We start from the raw sequence: 23606 nt of genomic DNA on the forward strand, positions 1-23606 counted from the left end.
ATAAATTTCTCTGCACACAGATGGCACTCAATAAATACTGTTGATTAATTGATGAGAAAATGATTTTAAAAAGGAAACAAAAAGCAAACACGCACATCCATAAAACCCCATTATGAAATCACAGATACAAGACTAAGCAAGCAGTGTAAAACCTCAGCAAGGAAGTAAAACTCTGCTTATTACTCCATGACCAAATCTAAAAGCCCTATTTTTGAGTCCTATAATACTTAGTATGGTGCAGGCAGACTGTAGGTCGTTATGCAGAAGGGAAATCTCTAAGGAAAACCTTGATGCTCCAGGCAGTGATGGAAGAGTGTCTTAAGAGTAGTTTTTGTTCATTCATTCAATTGTATTTATTGAGCGCTTCCTGTGTGCAGAGCACTGTACTGAGCGCTTGGGAAGTACAAGTCGACAACACACAGAGATGGTCCCTACCCAACAACGGGCTCACAGTCTAGAAGGGGGAGACAGGTGTCAAAATCATCAGAATAAATAGAATTAAAGCTATACGCACAATCCTTTGAAGGGAGTCTAGAGCTGGGGTTTTTGTTATATATCTCCCCCTTCTAGACTGTGAGCCCATTGTTGGGTAGGGACCGTCTCTATATGTTGCCGACTTGTACTTCCCAAGCGCTTAGTACAGTGCTCTGCACTCAGCGCTCAATAAATACGATTGAAAGAATGAATTTGGGAGAAGATTTTTGAGGATCTTTTAAAAATAAAGCTTTCTAGATTATAACAAGGCAGTCCTGTTATTTTTTTAAAAAAAATTGTGGCCTACATCCTCCCTTTTTGTCAAACGAACAGTTCTTTGAAGGGCATTTGTTGCTGCTTCAGTTTTCCACAGTGCTTTCTGCAAATTGTCCCAATTGTGGGATATATGGCAGAACCAGAGAGAGAGAATATCCAGGTGATATTTTAAGATAGGAATTTTCTGTTCTCTGCCTTGACTGTCTTCACCAAGTTGGGAATTTAATCCTTTTCTCCCAGCTTACCCTGTTCTCCCGCTTAAATGATGTTGTTGTTGTGAATGATTACATATTGTTCCACTGCTAAATTGCTGCCCTTCAATAGATCATTTCTTGTGGTCACCCTGGTGAAGCTTTCTGTGGCTCCTGAGATGACAAGTGCTTTTGTCAGGGGTGGCTTTATAATCCTTGGAATTTACCTCGTAGGTAGTCACGTTGACCGGGCACATAACAGTCTCCTTTTCTGCTCTTTCTCTGTAGTAGCTCGGAAGGGCGGCCATTCCGACTCGGCACTGGGGCCAACATGGAGAAAGTAGTGAAAATGGATCGAGATATGACGAAGGTAAGAGGTCTCTAAGGTAAGAGAAGCAGCGTGGCTTCGTGGAAAGAGCCCCAGCTTGGGAGTCAGAGGTCGTGGATTCTAATCCCGGCTCTGCCCCTTCAATCAATCGTATTTAATCAATCGTATTTATTGAGCGCTTACTATGTGCAGAGCACTGTACTAAGCGCTTGGGAAGTACAAATTGGCATCACATAGAGACAGTCCCTACCCAACAGTGGGCTCACAGTCTAAAAGGGGGAGACAGAGAACAGAACCAAACATACCAACAAAATAAAATAAGTAGGATAGAAATGTACAGGTAAAATAAATAAATAAATAAATAAATAGAGTAATAAATATGTACAACCATATATACATATATACAGGTGCTGTGGGGAAGGGAAGGAGGTAAGACGGGGGGATGGAGAGGGGGACGAGGGGGCTGTGTGACTTTAGGCAAGTCGCTTTACTTCTCTGGGCCTCAGTTACCTCATCTGTAAAATGGGGATTAAGACTGTGAGCCTCATGTGGGACAACGTAATTACCTTCTATCTACCCCAGCGCTTAGAACAGCTCTGGGAAGTGAGGCCTTCCCAGACTGAGCCCCCTCCTCCCCCTCTCCATCCCCCCGCCTTACCTCCTTCCCCTCCCCACAGCACCTGTATATATGTATATATGTTTGTACGTATTTATTACTCTATTTTACTTGTACATATTTATTCTATTAATTTTATTTTGTTAATATGTTTGGTTTTGTTGTCTGTCTCCCCCTTCTAGACTGTGAGCCCGCTGTTGGGTAGGGACCGTCTCTATATGTTGCCAACTTGTACTTCCCAAGCACTTAGTACAGTGCTCTGCACACAGTAAGCGCTCAATAAATACGATTGAATGAATGAATGAACAGTGCTTGGCACATAGTAAGCGCTTAATACTAACATTATTATTAGTATTATTATTATCATTGTCTCAAAAAGAAGCCTGTCCTTGAAAAGAATCCATTGCACGTCATTCCTTAATGTGCAACCCTCTCTAGTTTATTAATGCTAGAGGAGAGAAGATAAGTTATTTAACATGGAATCTCAAAATTATTTGCGAGTCACTTTGAGTAGCTTTTAATTGGAAGTATTTTAAGAAAACCAATCAAATAGGACGTACTGTTGATGCTAAAACAAAAATACCAAGACAGTGAAAAGTATCTGATTTGCTGAATATAAAATGTTCAGTCTATTTATAGCCTGGCAGTAATTAGAGGTGTGAGAATGTTAATGAAGAGTATGTGGACTGAGATAATTAACAGCATCTTGAATCACTTCAATATTTCTTTCTCAGGGTGGCTGCTGTGAAGTTATTACGGAAGAGGCTGCGGCTGCTCTTCGCAAGGCAACCAAATGGGCCCAGTCAGGCCTCATTGTCAGCGTTGGGCCACCCGTAGAAACGGTCAGCCCAGAGACCACAAGTGGACTGTCCACGGGTGACAAGAAGAAAACTGCTCAAACTTCAATTTGCCGGGAGAGGAATGCTGAGCTTGCAAGGTAGAGACTTCCCATGCTGCTTTTAGATTTGCTCCTTTGGAATATCAGTTATTCATTCCAGTGGTATCATCATCATCATCATCATCGATCGTATTTATTGAGCGCTTACTGTGTGCAGAGCACTGTACTAAGCGCTTGGGAAGTACAAGTTGGCAACATACAGAGACAGTCCCTACCCAACAGTGGGCTCACAGTCTAAAAGGGGGAGACAGAGAACAAAACGAAACATACTAACAAAATGAAATAAATAGAACAGATATGTACAAGTAAAATAAATAAATAAATAGAGTAACAAATATGTACAAACATATATACATATATACAGGTATTTATTCAGTGCTGCTGTGTGCAGAAAAATCCAGTGGTTGCCCATCCACCTCCACCTCAACAAAAGCTCCTCACCATTGGCTTTAAAGCACTCAATCATATTGCCCTCTCCTACCTCACCTCACTGCTCTCCTACTACCACGCTGTCCGCACACTTCACTGCTCTCACGCTAACCGTCTCACTGTGCCTCGATCTCATCTGTCTCGCCCACATCCTGCTTCTGACTTGGATTGCCCTCCCTCTTCAAATGCGACAGACAATTACTCTCCCCACTTTCAAAGCCTTACTGAAGGCACATCTCTGCCAAGAGGTCTTCCCAGACCACAGGAAGACCACTTTTCCTCATCTCCCACGTAATTCTACATCACCCTGACTTATCCCCCCTCCCAGCCCCACAGCACTTAGGTACATACCTATAACTTATTTATTTATATTGATGTCTATCTCCCCTCCTCCAGACTGTATGCTTGCTGTGGGCAGGGAATGTGACGGTCGATTGTTGTATCATACTCTCCCAAGCACTTAGTACAGTGCTCTGCGCACCGTAAGCGCTCAGTAAATACGATTGATTGAGTGAATGGATGGATAAATAAAGGAGAGACTGATGAGAAATTTAGGTGGTGAGGATTTGGGAGGAAAGATGAGAAGTTCAGTTTTGGTCATGTTGAGTTTGAGGTGCCGGCAGGGCATCCAAGCAAAGATGTCCTGGAGGCAGGAGGAAATTTTTAATAATAATGATGATACTGATGGTATTTGTTAAGCACTTACTTTGTGCCAGGCACTGTACTAAGCACTGAGGTAGATACAAGCAAATCGGATTGGCCATAGTCCCTGTTCCACATGGGGCTCCTAGTCTTAATATCCGTTATGCAGGTGAGGTACCAGAGGCCCAGGAAAGTTAAGTGACTTGCCCAAGGTCACACAGCAGACATGTGGCAGAGCCGGGATTAGATCCCATGACCTCTGACTCCCAAGCCCACACTCTATCTGCTCTACCATTATTATTATTATTTTAAATGGTCTTGTTTTAATTGCCCTAAGAGATTACTCCTTTTCCCAGTGGAAATGAGAACCAAGGGCAAAGGGCACTGGTATTCAACCCATAAGAGCGTTCTCCAGATATCAGGGATAGGTAAGAGAAAAATAAGTCTGGTATTTAATTCTTTCATTCGGTCGTATTTATTGAGCGCTTACTGTGTGCAAAGCACTGTACTAAGCGCTTGGGAGTGTACAGTGCAATGACAAACACATTCCTGCCCACAGCGAGCTCACAGTCTAGAGGGATTTGGGCAACACCTCTCCTGTGATAATCTATCTTGCTTTCCTTTGTTAGCAAAATTTGCTTTTCTTTATTTTCATACCGAATCGCTGTGTTTGCTAAGGTTTAAGGAATGTTCCACGCTGTGGTGTGACGGCACGGCAACCATAGCTTCCGTACCGAAAACGTATGGACAGTCAATGATCTTACTGATTTCTCTGCATACAGAACAGACCCGGTCCGACCTTTCATCAGTGGTCACGTGGCAAACAGTATGGCAGCAGAAGTGATCGCTCTGCTGCACAGCTTACTGATGGCTCCTGAATCCAATGCAGCCCAGATATGGACGACAACGGCCGAAAAGGTAAGCACCAAGTTCCCCACCAAGTTCTTCCCTTCCAGCTCTTCTACAGATTATTTAGGGGTAAATTTACCCTTCCAAAAAGCACCTAATGAAGGAACTGGCAGATCCCCAAGGGACATTTTTAAGTCTTTCCTGTCCCCAGAATGGACTCCGGCACTCTGGAATTTAAGTGTTCAGAAGGTGCTCAATCAATCAATCAATCAATCGTATTTATTGAGCGCTTACTGTGTGCAGAGCACTGTACTAAGCACTTGGGAAGTACAAGTTGGCAGCATACTCAGTACAAGGAGGGGGGATTTTGCTTGTTCCTATTTATTTAAGCAAACCGTTGAGAAGCAGCACGGCCCATTGGAAAGACCACAGGCCTGGGAGTTAGAGGACCTGGATTCTAATCTCAGTTCCACCATGTACTTGCTGTGTGACCATGGATATGTCACTTAACTTCTCTGGGCCTCAGTTAACTCTCCTGTAAAATGGGGATTGAGACCGTGAGCCCCACGTAGGACATGGACTGTGTCCAACCTATTTGGCTTGAATCTTCCTCAGTGCTTAGTACAGTGCCTGGCACATAGTAAGCGCTTAACAAATACCATTAGAAAAACAAAAAGCAACTTTATAGGCAAGGCCAACCCACTGGCATGAGCATATTGATACACTCTCCCCCTTCTAGACTGTAAGCCCACTGTTGGGTAGGGACCGTCTCTATATGTTGCCAATGTGTACTTCCCAAGCGCTTAGTACAGTGCTCTGCACACAGTAAGCACTCAATAAATACGATTGAATGAATGTAGGTGACTGTGGTCCCCTACCACACACCCCATGTGGATCATTCCATGGAGATAAAAATAGTGCAGATTGGATTTGGTTCCCCTGCAGACTGGAGACGGTTCATTTTTGAATTTTTAGTTAAAAAAAATTGGGTGCTTTACAGGAAAAAGCTCCCCGTAGTCTAACTTCCTTGTGTAAAATCTCAAAAAAATCCCCAGCTAGACTGTCTGCTTTTGGATATTTAGGTTCTCTCTCAAGCACTGATGTACATTCCACAACTGGGAAAATACGCCGAGAGCATCTTGGAGAATGGAAGCAGCAGCGGAAGGAAACTTGCTAAACTACAGAGAATTGCCCGACAGGCAGTGGCTGCACTGTGTGCACTTGGCGGCTTTAAAGAAACAATCAAGATAGGGTCTGAAGTTCAGGTAATTTTTAGCCCATTTTCACCCCTAAAGTAATCTTTTTAGGAATACGCGTGCCTGCAGGGTCAGTGTCCTAAACCAGAATCTGGAAATGAAAGAGCAAAGCATAGGCTCTGCAACAGGAGGTGATAAGGATACTATGCCCTCCTGTCTCCAGCTCTGCCACTGATCACTTCTCTGAAGAATAAATCCTGTCTAATGGTAGCAGATGATGGGTGTTCATGCCTCTCAATTGATGTTCAAAGAGTTTTTAAATTTTTCTTTAAAAAAAAAAAGGAGGCATTTTCCTGGGCCAGAGTTGGCAGACTGGAAATAATCAGGCTTTCTTTGACCCGGGGACCACTTTGCCATCCAGGAGTTTTCACCGTCAATTAAGACAGAATTCGGCCACAACTGCAATGAAGTACCTGGTCCACTCTGGATGAAAGTGTCCTCAAAAGTGCATGAAGCTTTCCTTCCATTTACCCCAAAAGTCAGTTAGAGCCGAGAGGATTTTCTTATGACGCTAAGCAATGTCGTTTGTAGGTTTTAGGAAGAGGAATATCAGGAAGCATTGGAATTGTGGCATCAATTAATGAACAGGAAGGTATAGCCACTGTCAAATTTCCACCTATAGATTGTAGGAAGACCTCGCAAGCATCAGACACACTGACCATTCCATTATCTAGACTCTGTGTTCCAAAGTCCGAGGTAAGACCATTTTTAAATCCATCGTTTAATGTCACTTTAAATGGTAATCGTATGATAATAAAATATATAAACCAATGGAAATATGTATCTGCGATATGTAAAATTCATTAATGTATTTAAACTGACTTGTGCAATGTGCATCTGGGATTTGAACATTTCACAGCAATGTTTGAAAGTTTTCATCTAACATAATTTTTCTGTACTGAAGGATGTTCCGTAGCCTATTATGTTTTTATTGCTTCAATTCGGTTGGCGGTTTTTCTGTGTATGGTGTTTGTTTTTATGATGTGCAATGTAAGAATTAACTCTCCGAATAATAACACCCTCATTTCTTAGAAACTAACTACTTGAATTTAACTTTTTGCCGTGCCCCCCCACCACCACCACCATCAGGCATTGCCTCTTCATAAACTGTCCATTACTGAGAAGGTAGTACAGGCAGTCCAGTCCATGTTGCTTCCTCAGGAGGGAAGTCTCTCTATTCATACCTCACTTCCTGCAACAGGAGATGGCTCAACTCCAGTAATGGCAGTGGTTCGACTCCTTGCTGAAATCAGAACAAGGTGAGCTGTCTCACGAGGCGATTGTTCCAAACTCAGAATCAAGGTTAAACTAATGTGGAGTTGTTTGGGGGATTAAGATTTACAGGCCCTGTATGGGACAGAGATGGTGTCCAATTCCATTTGCTCATACTTACCCCAGCACTTAGTACAGCACCTGGCACGTAGTAAGCGCTTAACAAATACCGTAATGATTGTCGGTAGTAGTAGTACAATGTGCTATGCCTTATAAATGTGTTCCACGCGCTGCAAGCTGCCTTCAAAGTTCACTGCATCCAAGCCTTATTTAAACTCGAGTGCCCTGAGCACTTCTGCAGACATCATGGGTCTGTGTTGGCACTGAGTATAATTATTCCTCAAGAAGTGGGGTGGTTTATGAGTGTGGTTCTTTCAGGTCTCCTTAGATGTGTTATACACCGTTTTTCTTGTTCCTCAACAAGCTGGGCTGTTTAATATCAGTAAATTCTGTGCGCGTGCAGGCAGGGAGAATTTTATGGGTATCACAACCAATCTAGTCTGGTCAGTCAAGAGGAGTGGGGAGTTGAATGCAAGTATAGCTGTAGAAGCAGCAGTATTTGAAACTGTTTATAATGCACTAAAAACCACAACAACAATTTTGAAACGCCTGTTAATGTCTTTTAACAATAGAGCATGTCTGGTAATGGCCCAGCTTTTAGAAGACAGCTTGTTCTGTGAAGAATTCATACAGCAGTGTCCAGCTGCTGTTGAAGTTCTTAATCTGGTTGCACAGGAATGCAGCCCAGGTTAGTGCTCATAATGGTTCTTATTTTATTTCCGTTAGTATAATCAGGGTAGCCAAGTAAAGCATTAACCATTTCCCGTCATATGGGACAGCGTCTTTATTTCTTGAAAAACACAAATCCTGGTATCCTCAGTGATACTCTAGGTATTCTGTTGGTGACCTTTAGTTGATTTAAGTGTAAAGTGGATAGGCTGAGACCAGCTCCAGAGCACTTGTGTATATATCCATCACTTAATGATTTATAGTAATTTCTTCCCCTCTTGTGGGCAGGGAACAGGCCTACCAACTCTGTTATTTTTGTATTCTCCCAAGCATTTAGTATTCATTCATTCATTCAATCATTTATTGAGCACTTACTGTGTGCAGAGCACTCTCTTTGCACACAGTAAGTGCTAATAAGTACTGCTGAATGATTGCCTTTAGCTGACTTAACTAAAATAGAAACTAACCATTTGTCTATCAATGCCATTTATTGAGAATCAACTGGGTGCAGAGCACAGCACTTGAGAGAATACAATAGAATTAATAGATATAATCCCCACCCTTAAAGAATTTACAGCCTAGATGGGGAGACAGATAATAAAATAAACATAGATATGAGGAAATTAGGGTTTATGTAAGCAAATGCTACAGGAGGTGGAGAGTATCTTTAAGTGGTGCAGAAGCCCTGAGTCAGTCAGTCAGTAAGTTGAGTGCTTACTGTGTGCAGAGCACTATACTAAGCACTTGGAAGAGTAAATTAAAACAGACGAGTTCCCTGCCTACAATGAGCTGACAGTCTAGAGAGGGAGATAGACATGAATATGAATAAATAAATTGCAGATATGTACAAACGTGTTGTGGGGCTGGAAGGGGGGATGGATAATGAGAGAAGTCAGGGCGACACAGAAGGGAGCTGAAGAAAAGGAATAAAGGGCTTAGGAAAGGTCTCTTGGAGGAGATGTGCCTTCAGTAAGGCTTTGAGTGCAAAATGGGTAAATTAGATATTAATCGGGAATGGTTTTCGATGGGCTTTGAAGATGGGGAGAGCTGTGGATTATGTTAAATATGAAAGGGAAGGAAGCACCAGGCAGCTGGGAGAGTGTAAGCCAAAGGGCAGGTTGAGAAAGGTGAAAAAGGCACAGTGAGTAGGTTAGCTTGAGAATAACAAAGAAGGTAAGATGGGGTCTAGTGGAAGAAGAACAGATAAATGGAAGGTGGGGCGCTTGTGGTACAGAGAGGAATGAGCAACTATTTGAAGTTTTTGAGGAGTAGGAAGTGTTTTGCAGAACCACATTTTAGAAAAATGATCCAGGCAGTAGAGTGAAGTATGGGCTGGAATGGGGAGAGATGGGAAGCAGGGAGTTGAGCAAGGAGGCTGAAGTACACTCAAGCCGAACTATGACGAGTGTCTGGGCCAAAGTACTGGCAACTTGGATGGAGAGAAAGGGGCATATCCTAGAGATGTTGTGGGGATAAAACCAACAGCATCTGATAGACTGAATGTGGGTTTGAAAGACAGGAAGGAGTTGAGGATACTGGCAAGATTGAGAGCTTCAGAGAAGAGGAGGATTTCAGTTTTAGACATGGGCTTGAGGTGCTGCTGGGGTATCAAAGTAGAGCTGTCCTGGAGAAAGGAGAAAATGTGAGAAGGGTAGAGAAGGTGGGACTCATCAGGAGTAGTGAGTAAAATTTGGCAGTCATCAGCCTCGAGGTGGTAGTTGAAGCCAAGGAAGTGAATGCGCTCCCTAAGGGAATGAGTATAAAGTGAGGAGAAGGGAACCCAGTATGGATCCTTGAAGAAACACCCAGCATAAATTTGGTCCGAATAGAGTTATGAAGGGTTTTTTTATGGTCTATGATCAGATTATCATGTCAGTAACACACTAGCCTAGGTCCTTTAACATATTGAGGAAGGACTAGAAATATTTTCAAGTCCTTTCTTTTTTTTCCTCTGCTTGTGGTGGATTTTATATTAACATTTATTGAAACCATCCATCCCCACGTCCATTAGTTTCCTTTGAATCATTGCTTATCATAACATGATTTTTTCCTTACCCAAGGTTCTTCAGTACACAGTCACCATGTCTAGCATAAATAACTGTAGCCGGCTGTTCAAAAGAGTGATCTTATCAAGAACCCGAGAAATTTGTAAATTAGTGTTTGCATCCTCGCTTTCCCTGACCATTCCCAGCCCATGCGTAGCCAGTCGTGGTTAGGCAGGGATCTCATTGTATGTGTTTGATTTGTTGGGGATTCTTTGGGTTTTGTAGAAATCTTTACTGGCTCGTTGTAGAAGTTGGGGCCTCTTAGAGGTTTGAGTTGGGGTTTCAGGTGGTGGATTTCATTGATTTGATTTGTACCGTTCTAGGGGAGCGGCACATGGTTGTAGAAGTACAGTGTGAAAGGTTGAGGATGCTGTACCGAGACTGTGCTCGTCCCCCTCCCCCACCACTCCAGGCCGACCGGAGACAGGTAAGTGATTCATATTCCCTCAGGGAGGCAAAATCGGGCATCTCCTGAGTCCTGTGTTATATCTTTTCTTTTGGCATGGTTTTATAGAAGTAAGTCCATGCTCAAAAAAGTTGACATTTCCACAGATTAAAAAGAGGGACATTAGAGATTAGTCCTTGTTGCTCTGAAAAGACAAAGGCCGAAAAGGAACATGACTGAAGTTGACAGATTCATGAAAAAGGGTAAATGGAGAAGAGAATTGTTATACACTTAATTCTACAACCCCCCCAAACTAGGGAGAATATCTATTGAAGTTAGACGGTGACAGATTCAAAACAATAAAAGGGAAGTCCTTTTTCACTCAGAAAGCACTCTTCTGCTCTTCAAAGCCTTATTAAACTCCTCTCTCCTCCAAGAGTCCTTCCCTTACTAAGCACTCACTTTTTCTACTCACCCTTCCTCCTGAATCACCTTTGCATTTGGGTCTGTATCCCTTAAACACATTGATATTCACCCATCCCCCAGCCTGATAGCACTAATGTGCAGATCAAATAGTTGTGTTTATTGAGCCCTCACTATGTGCAGAGCACTGTAATAAGTGCTTGGGAGTGAAATAATAATAATAATGGTATTTGTTAAGCACTTACTATGTGCCAAGCAGTGTTCTAAGCATTGGGACAGATACAGAGTAATCCGGTTGGACACAGTCCCTGTCCCACGTGATGCTCACACTTAATCTCCATTTTGCAGATGAGGTAACTGAGGCACAGTGAAGTGACTTGCCCAACGTCACACAGCAGACAAGTGGCAGCCAGGATTAGAACTCACGATCTCTGATTCCCAAGCCCGTGCTCTCACCACTAGGCCATGCTGCTTCCCATACACAGCATTAGCAGGCATGTTCCCTGCCCATAATGAGCTTACAGTCTAGAAGGGGAGGCGGACATTAATCCATATTTAGTTTATTTTAATGCCTGTCTTCCCCCTCTATTCTATAAGCTCCTTGTGGGCAGGAATCTTATCTATTTACTGTATTGCATTGTAGTCTTTCAAGCACTTAGTACATTGCTCTGCACACAGTAAACTCTCAGTAATATGATTGATTGATTGAAGAATGTGGAATTCATTGCCGCCAAAAATTATGCCGGCAGAAAATATTAATAGGTTGCAGAAGAATTTAGATGCATTCTTGAGGATGTAAAAGAAAAAGGTTTCTAATATTTGACCCCTGAGGAGGGATGTTAGTCATGTCAGCCACCCCACTGTTACCCCAGATGTTATGTAATGGCCCTGTGGCAACAGAAATGCCCATGTTTAATAAGCACAGTGGTATATATTGAGCACCTACTGAATGTAATGCAGTATACCAAGTCCTTGGAAAATGCAGCTGAAGCACAAGACATTTTCCTTGCCCACAAGGGCCTTGCAATCGACCCTTTGAATGGATTTAGGGGGCGGTCTCATGGAAAGAGGTTTTCTGTTCCCTCCCGCAGCCCAAGGAGATCACTTGGAGCCCGTCTCGAGTATTCCCCCCAGTGCGAGCCTGTATGTTCTCGTCGCACCTGACTGCAGTGACTTTTCTAGCTGATCCTAGTGCAGGAGGGGGACTGCCTCGGGGTACATTTATCTATGCCACCTCACCACTTCCCATCCAGGTAAGACATCGAGAGAAACACCCTCTTTTCCCGCCCCCCTCTCCCTTCCACTTACTAAAAAATTTGACAAAAAGAATGGAAGGATAACGCAATCGAACCTCATTGTCAGTGATGTCCAACTTTTCCCCAGGCCCCATCGTTCTACTGGGAGATCGAAACGGTTTCCTATGGAGATTCGGATGATGACACTGGCCCAATCGTTTCGTTTGGCTTTGCTACCGATGCAGAGAAAAGAGATGGAGCGTGGACAAACCCCGTCGGCACTTGTCTCTTCCACAAGTAAGCGACAACTTCTGCTCTCCCTGAAAGCAACAGTCTGGCACAGTAGTGTCTGACAGTAAAATCGAAGGAATCAAAACATGTTTGTCTTGGTCGGGGGGGACTTGCAGGGGAGGAAGAATCTTGATATTTTATCTGTTATTATTATTATTATTATTATTATTATTATATTAAGCGCTTCCTATGTGTCAAGCACTGTTCTAAGCGCTGGGGTAGATACAAGGTAATCGAGTCAGACAGAGCCCCTGTCCCACATGGAGCTCCCAGTCTTAAGTAGAAAGGAGAGCAGATGATGAATCCCCATTTTCACTTGAGGAGACTGACGCTTAGAAAACTTAAGCGACATGCCCAAGGTCACAGCAGGCAGTTGGCAGAACCAGGATTGCAAGCCAGTTCTTCTGACTTCCAGGCTTGAGCTCTTTCCATTAAGCCACACTGCTCCCGGATGCAGGCTTTAAGGTAAAAACACCTTTACTTCTTTCCTGAATCATAGTTATATATTTAATTTTGCTTGTTTGCATGTATTTTTTTTTAATTCCCAGTAATGGTCGAGCTGTGCACTACAATGGCTCCAGTTTACTCCAGTGGAAAAGTGTCCGGTTAGATGTGACTCTTTCACCAGGTAAGGGCAACTTATTTTCCCATCATCTTTCTGTAGTTTCTGGCCCTCATCTGAATTATTTTAAATGTAATATTCGGAACGGACCATTTTTCTTTCTGTGAAAAATTAGGTAGAAAACATCCCTTGATGAAACTCTCTAGCTCATTCCCAGTAACTCTGTTAGTTTAACTGTTACCTCAAGGAGCCAAGAGTTGGTAATTTATTGGGTTGCATTTTGCTTACGTTGTCAGATTCCCTGAGCAAAGCATGAGGTTTGTTTCTTGCTGCCCTAATGGCAGTTCATCATGCATTCATTCGTGTGGGGAAGTGTAGTTTTCGAAAAAGAACACTTAGAAAAACAACCTCCACACATTTAGAAAGTGTGAATTAAAAACTACCCTGTGTCGTCTTAAAAAGGCAAGTGAGTCATTTTCATATTTAAATTCATTAGGCATTTTGGTTTGTTAAAAATATTTTAAAAAGCAGTAGCTAAGGTGACTTTGGGAGAACAGTATCTATTTAGAGATTAAATGATGCCAAAGACTCATACCACAGGTAGCAAACTTCAGTTGCTTTGATCTTGAAAAGTTATGAATAACCTAGGCGGCAAGTGGGTTTTTTGGCATATACAGTGACATGTAACTAGGAGAGTTAGGATGGAATTTGGTCAAGGAAGTTTAAGGCTGAATCGCGAGAGTTTTCTAACATTTGTGCCTATTAAATGACAAAGTTTATTAGCCAGAGAATGTGGCAGAGGTCCATTTAAGCTTGTTGTGAGCAGGAAATGTGTCTTCTTCCCCAAGCGCTTAGTACAGTGCTCTGCAAAGAGTAAGCACTCAATAAATACGATTGATTAAGCCAGTTGTCTTTACAGTAAAAGTAACAGAATATTCAAGCTAGAAAGAATTTGGGGAGTTTAGTCCATCCCTCTGTCCTTTTTTTCCTCAGACAGGTGAATTAGATCCTATTTTCTTAGCAGAGTTCTCCCTCATTAGACAACTGTCATTGTCAGGAAGGTCTCTTTAATATCCTTCTTATTATATCATGTTCTACAAGCGCTTAATACAGTGCTCTGCACACAAATTAATCCTGTTCTCCCAAAGTCACCTTAGCTGCTGCTTTTTTTTAATATTTTTAAAACACCAAAATGCCTAATGAATTTAAATATGAAAATGACTCACTTGACTTTTTAAGAAGACGCAGGGTAGTTTTTAATTCACACTTTCTAAATGTGTGGAGGTTGTTTTTCCAAGTGTTCTTTTTTGAAAACTACACTTCCCCACACAAATGAATGCATGATGAACTGCCATTAGGGCAGCAAGAAGCAAACCTCATTTATTGAGTAAGCGCTCAATAAATACGATGGAATGAATTCTTAGATCCACCTAGATGATGGTCTCAAATGTCTTTCTGTTCAAACATTTGTTCTTTTATGTTGAGGGATCAGAAAGATACACTCAGAACTTCTGCTTTAGCCAGATCTGGTGATTCTTCTTTAATAATTAGAGGTGGGGGGGAAAAGTATTCATTTGTTTGGAGGCCGCAGATTTCTAGAATAATGAATAATTAATTTGGACTAGAAAATGATTTGTCCATTGACTTCAGCTATGTTGTGGTCTCTTTCTCTGAGCTAGCATCTGTTATGGCCTAGAAATCCTGGACACCTGAAAGTAGCTTCTCATATTAATCATGGTATTTGTTTACTGCTTATTATGTGCCAGATACTTTATTACGCACTGGGGTGGATACAGACAAATCAGGTTAGACATGGTTCCTGTCCCACGTAGGACCCACAGTCTCAATCCCCGTTGTACAGATGAAGTAACTGAGACAGAAAAATAAAGTGACTTGCCCAAGGCCACACAGCAGAAAAGTGGTAGACCCGGGATTAGAACCCATGACCCTCTGTCTCCCAGGCCCATGCCATATCCACTATGCCATGCTGCTTCTCAGAACAGCACAACCAAGGCTAGTCTTCATCTGTGCTCATTGCATTTGGGACTGTAGGTCTTATATTTGTCTTCTTAGCCACCTTCAGCTGAATTTCACCATCACCGTGTAAGACATCTCCCTCTATCATTCTCTTTTTGAGTAAAACCACCCTCAGAGATCACCAGTGACCTCCTCCTTGCCAAATCCAACAGCCTCTACTCCATCCTAATCCTCCACAACCTTTCAGCTGCCTTTGACACTGAGGACCACCGCCGTGTCCTGGAAACATTACCTAAGCTTAGCTTCACGGACACTGTCTTCTGATTCTTCTCCTATCTTTCTGGCCTCTTTCAGTCTCTCTCTAGCTGGGAGTTCCTCGAGGTTCAGTTTTGGATCCCCTTCTCTTCTCCATTTTTACCCACTCCCTTGGAGAGCTCATTCATTCCCATGGCTTCAACTACCATCTCCACATTGGGTGATGCCCAGATTCCTTAAGAACCTCCAGTGATTGCTCGTCCACCTCCCCATCAAACAGAAGCTCCTTACCATTAACTTTAAGGCACTAAATCTCCATGCCCCCTCCTATCTTACCTCGCTGATTTACTACCACAACCCCGGAGGCTCACTTTGCCCCTGTAACTCCAACCTTCTCACTGTTCCTCCATCTCGTCTAAGCTCTTCACCGACCCCTCACCCGTATCCTGTCTCTGGCCTGGTACTCCCTCCTCCTCCATATCCAGCAGAACACGATTCTCCTCACTTTCAAAAACCCTATTTAAATCACATCTCCTCCAAGAGGCCTTTCCGACTAAGCCCTCAACTTTCCCCATTCCTTCTCCCTTTTGCATCATTCCTGTACTTGGATTTGTACCATTTAAGCACTTGATATTCGCCTCAGCCCCTGAGCACTTGTGCACATATCAGTGATGTATTTTAATGTTTTTAAGCAGCGTGGCTCAGTGGAGCACGGGCTTGGGAGTTAGAGGTCATGGGTTCTAATTCCGGCTCTGCCACTTATTGGCTGTGTGACTTTGGGCAAGCCACTTATCTTCTCTGGCCCTCAGTTACCTCATCTGTAAAAAAAAAAAAAAATGGAGATTAAGATTGTGAGCCCCACGTGGGACAACCTGATCACCTTGTATCCCCCCAGTGCTTAGAACAGTGCTTGGCACATAGTAAGCACTTAACAAATACCATCATTATTATTATTATTCATATGGTACTCTCCCAAGCTCTTACTACAGTCCTGTTTACAGAGTAAACCCTCAGTAAACACCCTGGATTGATTGATTGATTGAGTATATTTTCTCTTTACACATCTTATGTAGTACAAGTAACTACATTTGCCATTCATCAGGTTAAAAAACAGCCATCTGAAAACTTGTTGCGACTTCTTCTGTGCCATTTCGTGCAGGTGATGTGGCGGGAATCGGCTGGGAAAGAACTGAGGGGACACCCCCTCCTCCGGGGCAGCCAGCAAAGGGCCGTGTCTATTTCACCTACTGTGGGCAGCGCCTTGTGCCATACCTGGAAGACGTCTCTGGCGGAATGTGGCCCGTGGTCCACATTCAGAAGAAGGCAGGTCCTTTGGTTCCTTGTCATAAATATGAAATGTATGTAGTGCAGAAAACTTGGTCCAGATGACACACATTACTAGAATGTGCCCCAGCCACTGTTGTTTCACTAGCTATTAAACGTGTTCCTCGTATTTTCATTAATTTCACGATACCATCAGGACTGCAGTAAGTTCTGTTATAATATGGGTGTTGCATTCTTAACAAACTGCACCTTGGGATATTCAAGTCTTCAGGAATGCCACGCTCATATGCACAACGCTTTTTAACGTCGCTTTGTGTTCTCATCGGTTAAAAGTGTGCACTTAGTATGGTGCCTGACCCATAGTAAGTGCTTAACAAATGCCATTAAAAAAAGAACAGTCTCTAGGTCACCAACAGAGTTCTACTAGAGTGCATTTGATTTGGGAAAACTGATGGCCCTTTGTTTTAAAATGGGAGGAATTAAGTCCTGCAGCATTCCAAGACTTGGGGATGATTATGTGTTACGTAGTCATTTTTTTCAGTGTAACTCCCAGGATTTTGTGCAGTCGAATCCGGAGCAGATTCAGATAAGGGCTTCCAGGCGTGTGTTGTTTCAGAGAAGCAGCGTGGCTCAGTGGAAAGAGCACGGGCTTTGGAGTCAGAGGTCATAATTTCAAATGCCGACTCTGCCAATTTTCAGCTGTGTGACTTTGGGCAAGTCACTTAATTCCTCTGTGCCTCAGTTACCTCATCTGTAAAATGAGGGTTAAGACTGCAAGCCCCCTGTGGGACAACCTGATCACCTTGTAACCTCCCCAGCGCTTAGAACAGTGCTTTGCACATAGTCAGCGCTTAATAAATACCATCATTATTATTATTATTATGTGTCAGTAGTAGGGTTAGTGTTGTGCCAAGAAAGACTTCCAGTTTTTACCTACTGCTCTTGAAAATCTCCTTGGAGTATGAACAGCTAGTCAGCCAGGTAGACAGGCAGCCAACTAACAAAGAAATCCGGCAGCCAGCGAGTCACTCAGCCAGCCAAACAGTCAGACCGGTACTGTAATTTGGTGTAATTGTTTTTATTTACTATTTTAGCAGTTATTCAGAAAATATTTCTCAGGAATTTCATCAAGAATGAAACCCCTGCTTATGTTTTTGGGCCTGTGGGGAATTAAAACTTGCTGTAAAATGTTTCACTTTCAATGTCACTTTCCTTTATATAGTGAAGTATTCCTGTATAGAATTTCCCTCACTGTACCCCACAGCCTTTGGATAAATAATGGTTTAAGTCACTATTGCTTAACAGCACTTTCTTATATGAGTCGATCCTGTTCACTGAGTGCTTATATTTAACTATTAAATATCCAAGCTAGTACAGGGAAGAACCGATATGGATAATACAGAATATCTGATAAAATCAAAATGGGCAGGATGCTTGGGAGGCAGTTTGAGCAGAAAGGACAGCCAGACCCAGGGCCAAAAGAGGGAGGAGGGCCTTGTCAGTGAAGTCTGTAGAGAGTTTTACTACTGTGGTCTGAGGATTCCCAGGCATAGGCAAGGTTGGAAGGAGGTAGGATCACAGCTGATCAAAATTTAGATTTTCCTTAGATGATCCATTCATGAATATTCAAGAGTTGAGCGTGCATAATAGTAGAACTTTTAAGCACCAAAAAACGTAATTACAGAGAGCACTTTCTATCTCTTTTGTTGTCCCACGCTGCAAATTAATGTTTTTCAGAATTTGCAGTGAGTTGAACCAGAAGGGTTACAATAGTGTATGAGTTCTTCTCGTGGAATTCCTTTTCAGAACACTAAAATCCGGGCCAATTTTGGGTCTCGCCAATTCGCCTATGCTGAAGGTCAGGCCCACCGGAATGCCGCTGACTTGTGCATTGACCTTGCTGAAGAAATAAGTGCTAATTTTGAAGCACTGCCCTTTGCCATGGCTTCTGACAGCGATAATGATGCTGGTACCAGCATAGCATCCGATCCAGGAACGCATGGGCCTCCCTGCCGCATCGCTGCTGTGGCCACAGCTCAACAACGTAAGTGACCATCAGCGGGTCAGTGGCTGCCCGGAAAGTTGACTTCTTCTTTTCTGTCCATTTTCATTCATGTTGTAGTGAATCTTTAGAAAAGTCAAGTTTTATAATTTTAAATTGAAGAATTATCCAAGTTATTCTTTATTAAAATGAGTGCAACTGTTGAAATATTCTGGGGTAGAGAGTATTTTTAGAGATGATATTTTCAGCAGACCATTTTCCGTGAGTATCTAAAAGAGCCCAGAACCATTGCCATCGAGTAAAGGAAGAGAATCGCGTCATGGCCTACTGGAGAGGACGTGAGACTGGAAATCAGGCGACCTGGATTCTAGTCCCAGCTGTGCCACTAACGGTGCCTGGCACATAGTAAGCGCTTAACAAATACCATAATTAACTTACTGGGTGACCTTAGGCTAAGCCAGTTGACCTCTGCATACCCAGTATCCACATCTGTAAAATTGGGAAAGTCACTTAACTTCTCTGTGCCCCAGCTACCTCATTTGTAAAATGGGAATTAAGACTGTGAGCCCCAAGTAGGACAACCTGATCACGTTGTAACCTCCCCAGTGCTTAGAACAGTGCTTTGCACATAGTAAGCGCTTAATAAATGCCATTATTATTAATAAAATGGGTATAAAATGCCTGTTCACCCCACCTATTTCAAGGTGAACTCCATGTGGGACAAGAGTCGTGTTAGAGAGTGTGAGCCCGTTGTTGTGTAGGGATTATCTCTGTTGCCAAGTTGTAATTTCCAAGCACTTAGTACAGTGCTCTGCACACAGTAAGCACTCAGTAAATGCAGTTGAATGAATGAATGAATGAATCTGATTATCTGTTAATTACCCCTGCGCATACCTCAGAGCTTTGGCCCATAGTAAGCACTTAAATTACGTGAAGACTCCCGGGCGAATGGTTGCCCTGCCTCCCCCCGTGGAGAACTCATGCTCTCATCGTGATTCGTTACAGAATATGACAGTGACACTTCTTGTCACTATAAAGTGGAGCTCAGTTATGAGAATTTCATTACATCTGGCCCAGACCCCCACCCCCCACCCATCGCAGATGACGAAAGCGATGACGATGATGACGACGACATTCCTCAGGTAAGGGAAATCGTGAGGAGCGAGGTAACCCTCCACCTTACAGAAGGCATTAAATCTGGGAAAATCGGAGGCATATGAGGCAGGCTTTTGATTTAACTCTAAGAAAAGTAAAATGGCACGTCAGTCTCTATAAAGCAATGACTTCCTCAGATCTGGAGGTGTAATCATTTCAACAGAAGGATATGACTTTGAACGCTGTTGCTTATTAAGAGTCTGGGCAGCAACAGAGAGAAATGTCTGCCTTGCAAGTATTGGCGTGAGGGATTTTTTTTTTTCTCCGAATAGATTATGAGATTGGGAGGCAACTTGGCCTAGGAATCGGGAGACATAGGTTATAGTTCCAACTCTGTCACAGGCCTCCTGTGTGACCCTGGGCAAGTTACTTAGCTTCTTCTTAGGCTGTGAGCCCCATGTAGGACAGGGACTTCTACCTATCCCAGCGCTTAGCATGGTGTTTGACACATAGTAAGTGCTTAATAAATAAATAAATAAATAAATTATCCTTGCCTCCGTTCCCTCATCTGTAAACGGGGATTAGATCCCTACTGTCCGTACCTTAGATTGTGAGCCCTGCTTGGGACAGAAACTGTCGGATCTGATGACCTCGAACATACCTCAGCGCTTCGTACATGATCAGCACTTAAATGCGATAGTTAAATTAGAGGGTCACAGAAATTATTCATTTTAGCAGTGGGACAGCAAAATCTTGCTAGTATAAAGTTTTATTCAAACCTTCAGAGAAGGAGACCGAACTGAGTCCGACTACTCCCACCCCATCATCGATCAATTGAGCACTTACTTGTGCAGAGCACTGTACTAAGGACTTGGGAAAGTACAATACACCAGAGTTGGTAGACACAGTCCCTGCCCTCAGGGAGCTACACTGTTGTGTGCTGGTGGCCTGCGCCTTTTATACCTAGAACCAGGGTATTTCATGGAGAAGTGAGATTATGGAAGTCAGAGTCAAGGAAGCATTGGGGTCTGGAAAATGCTGCCTCCGCCTGGAACGGTATTTATGCCCTGCATTGTGTTTGCCTTTTCTTTTCAGGAGGACCACTATGCTCTGCTGGTGAAAGCCTGGGAGACCAAAGTTTTCCCAACTATTAGAAGGCGTTTCCGTAATGAAGCTGAGCGGAAGTCAGGCCTGGACCAGATTAAGGGCGCTTTGCAATTAGGTCTGCTGGCCCTTGCAGTTTTGGGTGGCTTTCTTTTTTGTGTGTGTGTGGCGGGGGGTGCGGGGGGTGGAGGTAGGGAGGGAGAGTATTTTGGAATCTTTTTTTATAAAAAGGAATGATGGTATAATGCCACATAAAATTCTACCCAGAGAAGTAGACTTAAAATTAGGATCCACAAATACTGCTGAATTACTGCTGCTCTCTTTACTTTTAGCGCTTTGCTTTTATTTGCCGTTAACTGAAAATAAATTATGTAGGCGGAAGTGGCTGGTGGAATGATGTAAATGGTGGACGGATGGCTATATGTGATCTTTGAGTGATCTCATAAGACCTCAGAAAGTGTTTTAATCATTTATACTTTGATCTAAGTAGTATATTGTGAGAGACAAAGTGTTTGTGCCCTATCTACTGACAATCGCAACAGGTAATGTTTTCTCCAGTTTTAGTCCCTTTGTCCCTCTCTTCCAGAGTTTCCGTTCTTGGTGTATGTCTTCTTTAGAAAAAGAGGGAAACCCACTTAATAAGATATGTACTTAGTTTTATGGAACCAGTATGGCGTCAGTCTTAAACAACGATTTAATCACAACCATTATTCCAGAAACACATGGAAATATTATAAATTTATTTTTCCCCTGAGATAGGAATATTATATTTTATCTTGTTTTATACATGCTAAGTACAACCCAGTGAAGGTATAAAAAAAAGTCCCCAAAAGATTTTCATTTCCACCTAGCACACATTCTATTAATTCAGACTATGATTTTCTTAGTTGACAGATTAACTGGGATGGGATATCTTGGCAAATCAACTTTCTCTGATTCTCTGGCTTACAATGAAGAAATTGAGTTTCTTTCTCATCCACTGTTCTAGCCCATGCTAGTAATGACTGAATGTTTGTATCATCAGTGGAACTGTAGGTATATCTTGTAACATTATAGTTGTACTCCATGAACCATAATCCCAAGTGCCAGTTGATGCATTCTCTGAAGAACTTGGTCGCAAAGTGGATTTTGGTTGGGGTTTTTTGTTTGTTTTAAGAACTAGGAACTAAGACAAATAGACCAGGCCTAGCTCTTGTTTCTTGTTTATGGCATTTTTAAAGCACTTCTTATTTGTCAAACCCTGTTATTAGTGATGGGATAAGAACTAGTTAATTAGGTTAGACACAGTCCCTGTGTCCCACATGGGGCTGACAGTGTGTGAAATCATTACTGCGGCATAAACACAGAAGTAGAATTCTTTGTTTCCACAGTCGAGAAGTCTTCAGACCAACCTAACTATTGAAATTCAGAAAAGATGAACCATCTCATACCTGGGGTGTGAAGAATATTATGAATATGCCCCTCTCACTCCCTTCTGTGTCACCCTGACTTGCTCCCTTTATTCATCCCCCCTCCCAGCCCCACAGCATTTCTGTATATATCTGTAGTTTATTTATATTAATGTCTGTCTCCCCCTCTAAACTGTAAGCTTGTTGTGGACAGGGAATGTGTCTATTTATTGTTATATTGTACTCTCCCAAGTGCTTAGTAAAGTGCTCTGCACACGGTAAGCACTCAATAAATACGAATTAGGAGAGTTTTTCAGAATGTGGCTGGAGAGTTTTTATTGCCAACTTTGAGAAGTTTTAATAGTTTGTTCCTACATTTGATCCTCAAATAGTGTAGTGGCATTCTTACAGCTTCTTTTGAATTTCCTAGAAAGAGGTTTTTATTCTTACAACTTTTCTGAGTCAACCTGATGACCATCAGCCAATTCATTCATTCAGTCGTATTTATTGAGTGCTTACTGTATACAAAATACTTTACTAAGCAATTGGGAGAGTACTGCATCCTGAAGCTTTCCCACCAACTCCAGTCCTGCCGTTTTAGATGAAGGAAGAAGGACAACTGAAAGAAAAAAGTGGTAAACAATTAATCATATTTATTGAGTGCTTACTGTGTGCAGAGCACTCTACTAAGCACTTGGGAGAGTACAATACAACAGAATTTATAGACACATTCCCTGCCCACAACGATCTTAAAGTCTAGAGGGGGAGAAAGACATTAATATAAGTAAATTGACTTTGGAAAATGTACATAAGTGTTGTGGGGCTGAGGGTGGGGTGAATAAAGGATTTGAATCCAAGGGCAAGTAAATAAGTAGATAGGTAAATTTTAGACAGCCAGAGCTTCCTGCAATCCATCTCTCACCAAGTCAGGGCCTAGAGCTATTTTCCTAGCCCCCTGGATTACTAATTTGAATTTATTAGTATTCCTTGTATGTAATAACCTCTAAATAAGTTCACCATTTTTTAAGTGTCCTGATAATATTATTGTTGCCCACTAAAGGACTTTCTGTTGGCTCCACAGGTATTACAGCTCTCAAAAATGAGATAAGTTATGTGAAAGCACTTTAGAAAATAAATATGCTTCTATAATCTTCATGTGCATTCTCTTCCTCTCTCTAAAAATGGATAATTCTAACAAACTTACCTAATAAATTCTCTTAGTATACATGCACAGTGTTTTTTGGTTGCAGTATGATTTTTTATTATTCATCTGGAAAATGTCACCAAGACATTTTCCTGAGTTTTTTTAAAAACTCATTTGCTTAAGAAGGAGGCCAAATCCTGGGCTACAGATTTCGTTTTTGTTTCCGTGGCACTTCTTTCCATAAGCATCCTTCTCTAATTACAGTTTCCTTTGGAATGGTGCTTTGAAAATTGCTCTCCTTGACAATTACAATATGGACAGTAAATGAACAGAGTGGTAAATGAGTGAGGAGAAGGGCTTTGTTTAAAAGCAAATATTGCAGCAACTCATATCTCTCTACATCGTGGAATTTAACACAAAAGCAAATATACAAAATGTTTTGCTATCTTCCGTATT

The 23606-nt window shown here is 42.3% G+C and overlaps 1 protein-coding gene across 2 annotated transcripts in view; it reads left to right on the top strand.

Moving 5' to 3' along the window:
* Nucleotides 1–23606, top strand: part of HECTD4 (HECT domain E3 ubiquitin protein ligase 4) — a 227360-nt gene that overhangs the window by 159949 nt on the left and 43805 nt on the right. For both annotated transcript variants that reach the window (XM_038763449.1, XM_038763450.1), the window contains exons 38-52: nucleotides 1230–1311; nucleotides 2620–2822; nucleotides 4637–4772; nucleotides 5786–5968; nucleotides 6491–6655; nucleotides 7049–7218; nucleotides 7864–7979; nucleotides 10329–10432; nucleotides 11905–12066; nucleotides 12197–12345; nucleotides 12888–12967; nucleotides 16293–16456; nucleotides 18224–18461; nucleotides 19425–19561; nucleotides 20610–20736. In XM_038763449.1, the coding sequence (XP_038619377.1) occupies nucleotides 1230–1311; nucleotides 2620–2822; nucleotides 4637–4772; nucleotides 5786–5968; nucleotides 6491–6655; nucleotides 7049–7218; nucleotides 7864–7979; nucleotides 10329–10432; nucleotides 11905–12066; nucleotides 12197–12345; nucleotides 12888–12967; nucleotides 16293–16456; nucleotides 18224–18461; nucleotides 19425–19561; nucleotides 20610–20736 (2216 nt within the window). The remainder of the gene's footprint in view (nucleotides 1–1229; nucleotides 1312–2619; nucleotides 2823–4636; nucleotides 4773–5785; nucleotides 5969–6490; nucleotides 6656–7048; nucleotides 7219–7863; nucleotides 7980–10328; nucleotides 10433–11904; nucleotides 12067–12196; nucleotides 12346–12887; nucleotides 12968–16292; nucleotides 16457–18223; nucleotides 18462–19424; nucleotides 19562–20609; nucleotides 20737–23606) is intronic.

Source organism: Tachyglossus aculeatus, chromosome 21 (genome assembly GCF_015852505.1).
Source record: "Tachyglossus aculeatus isolate mTacAcu1 chromosome 21, mTacAcu1.pri, whole genome shotgun sequence".
Lineage (NCBI taxonomy): Eukaryota > Metazoa > Chordata > Mammalia > Monotremata > Tachyglossidae > Tachyglossus > Tachyglossus aculeatus.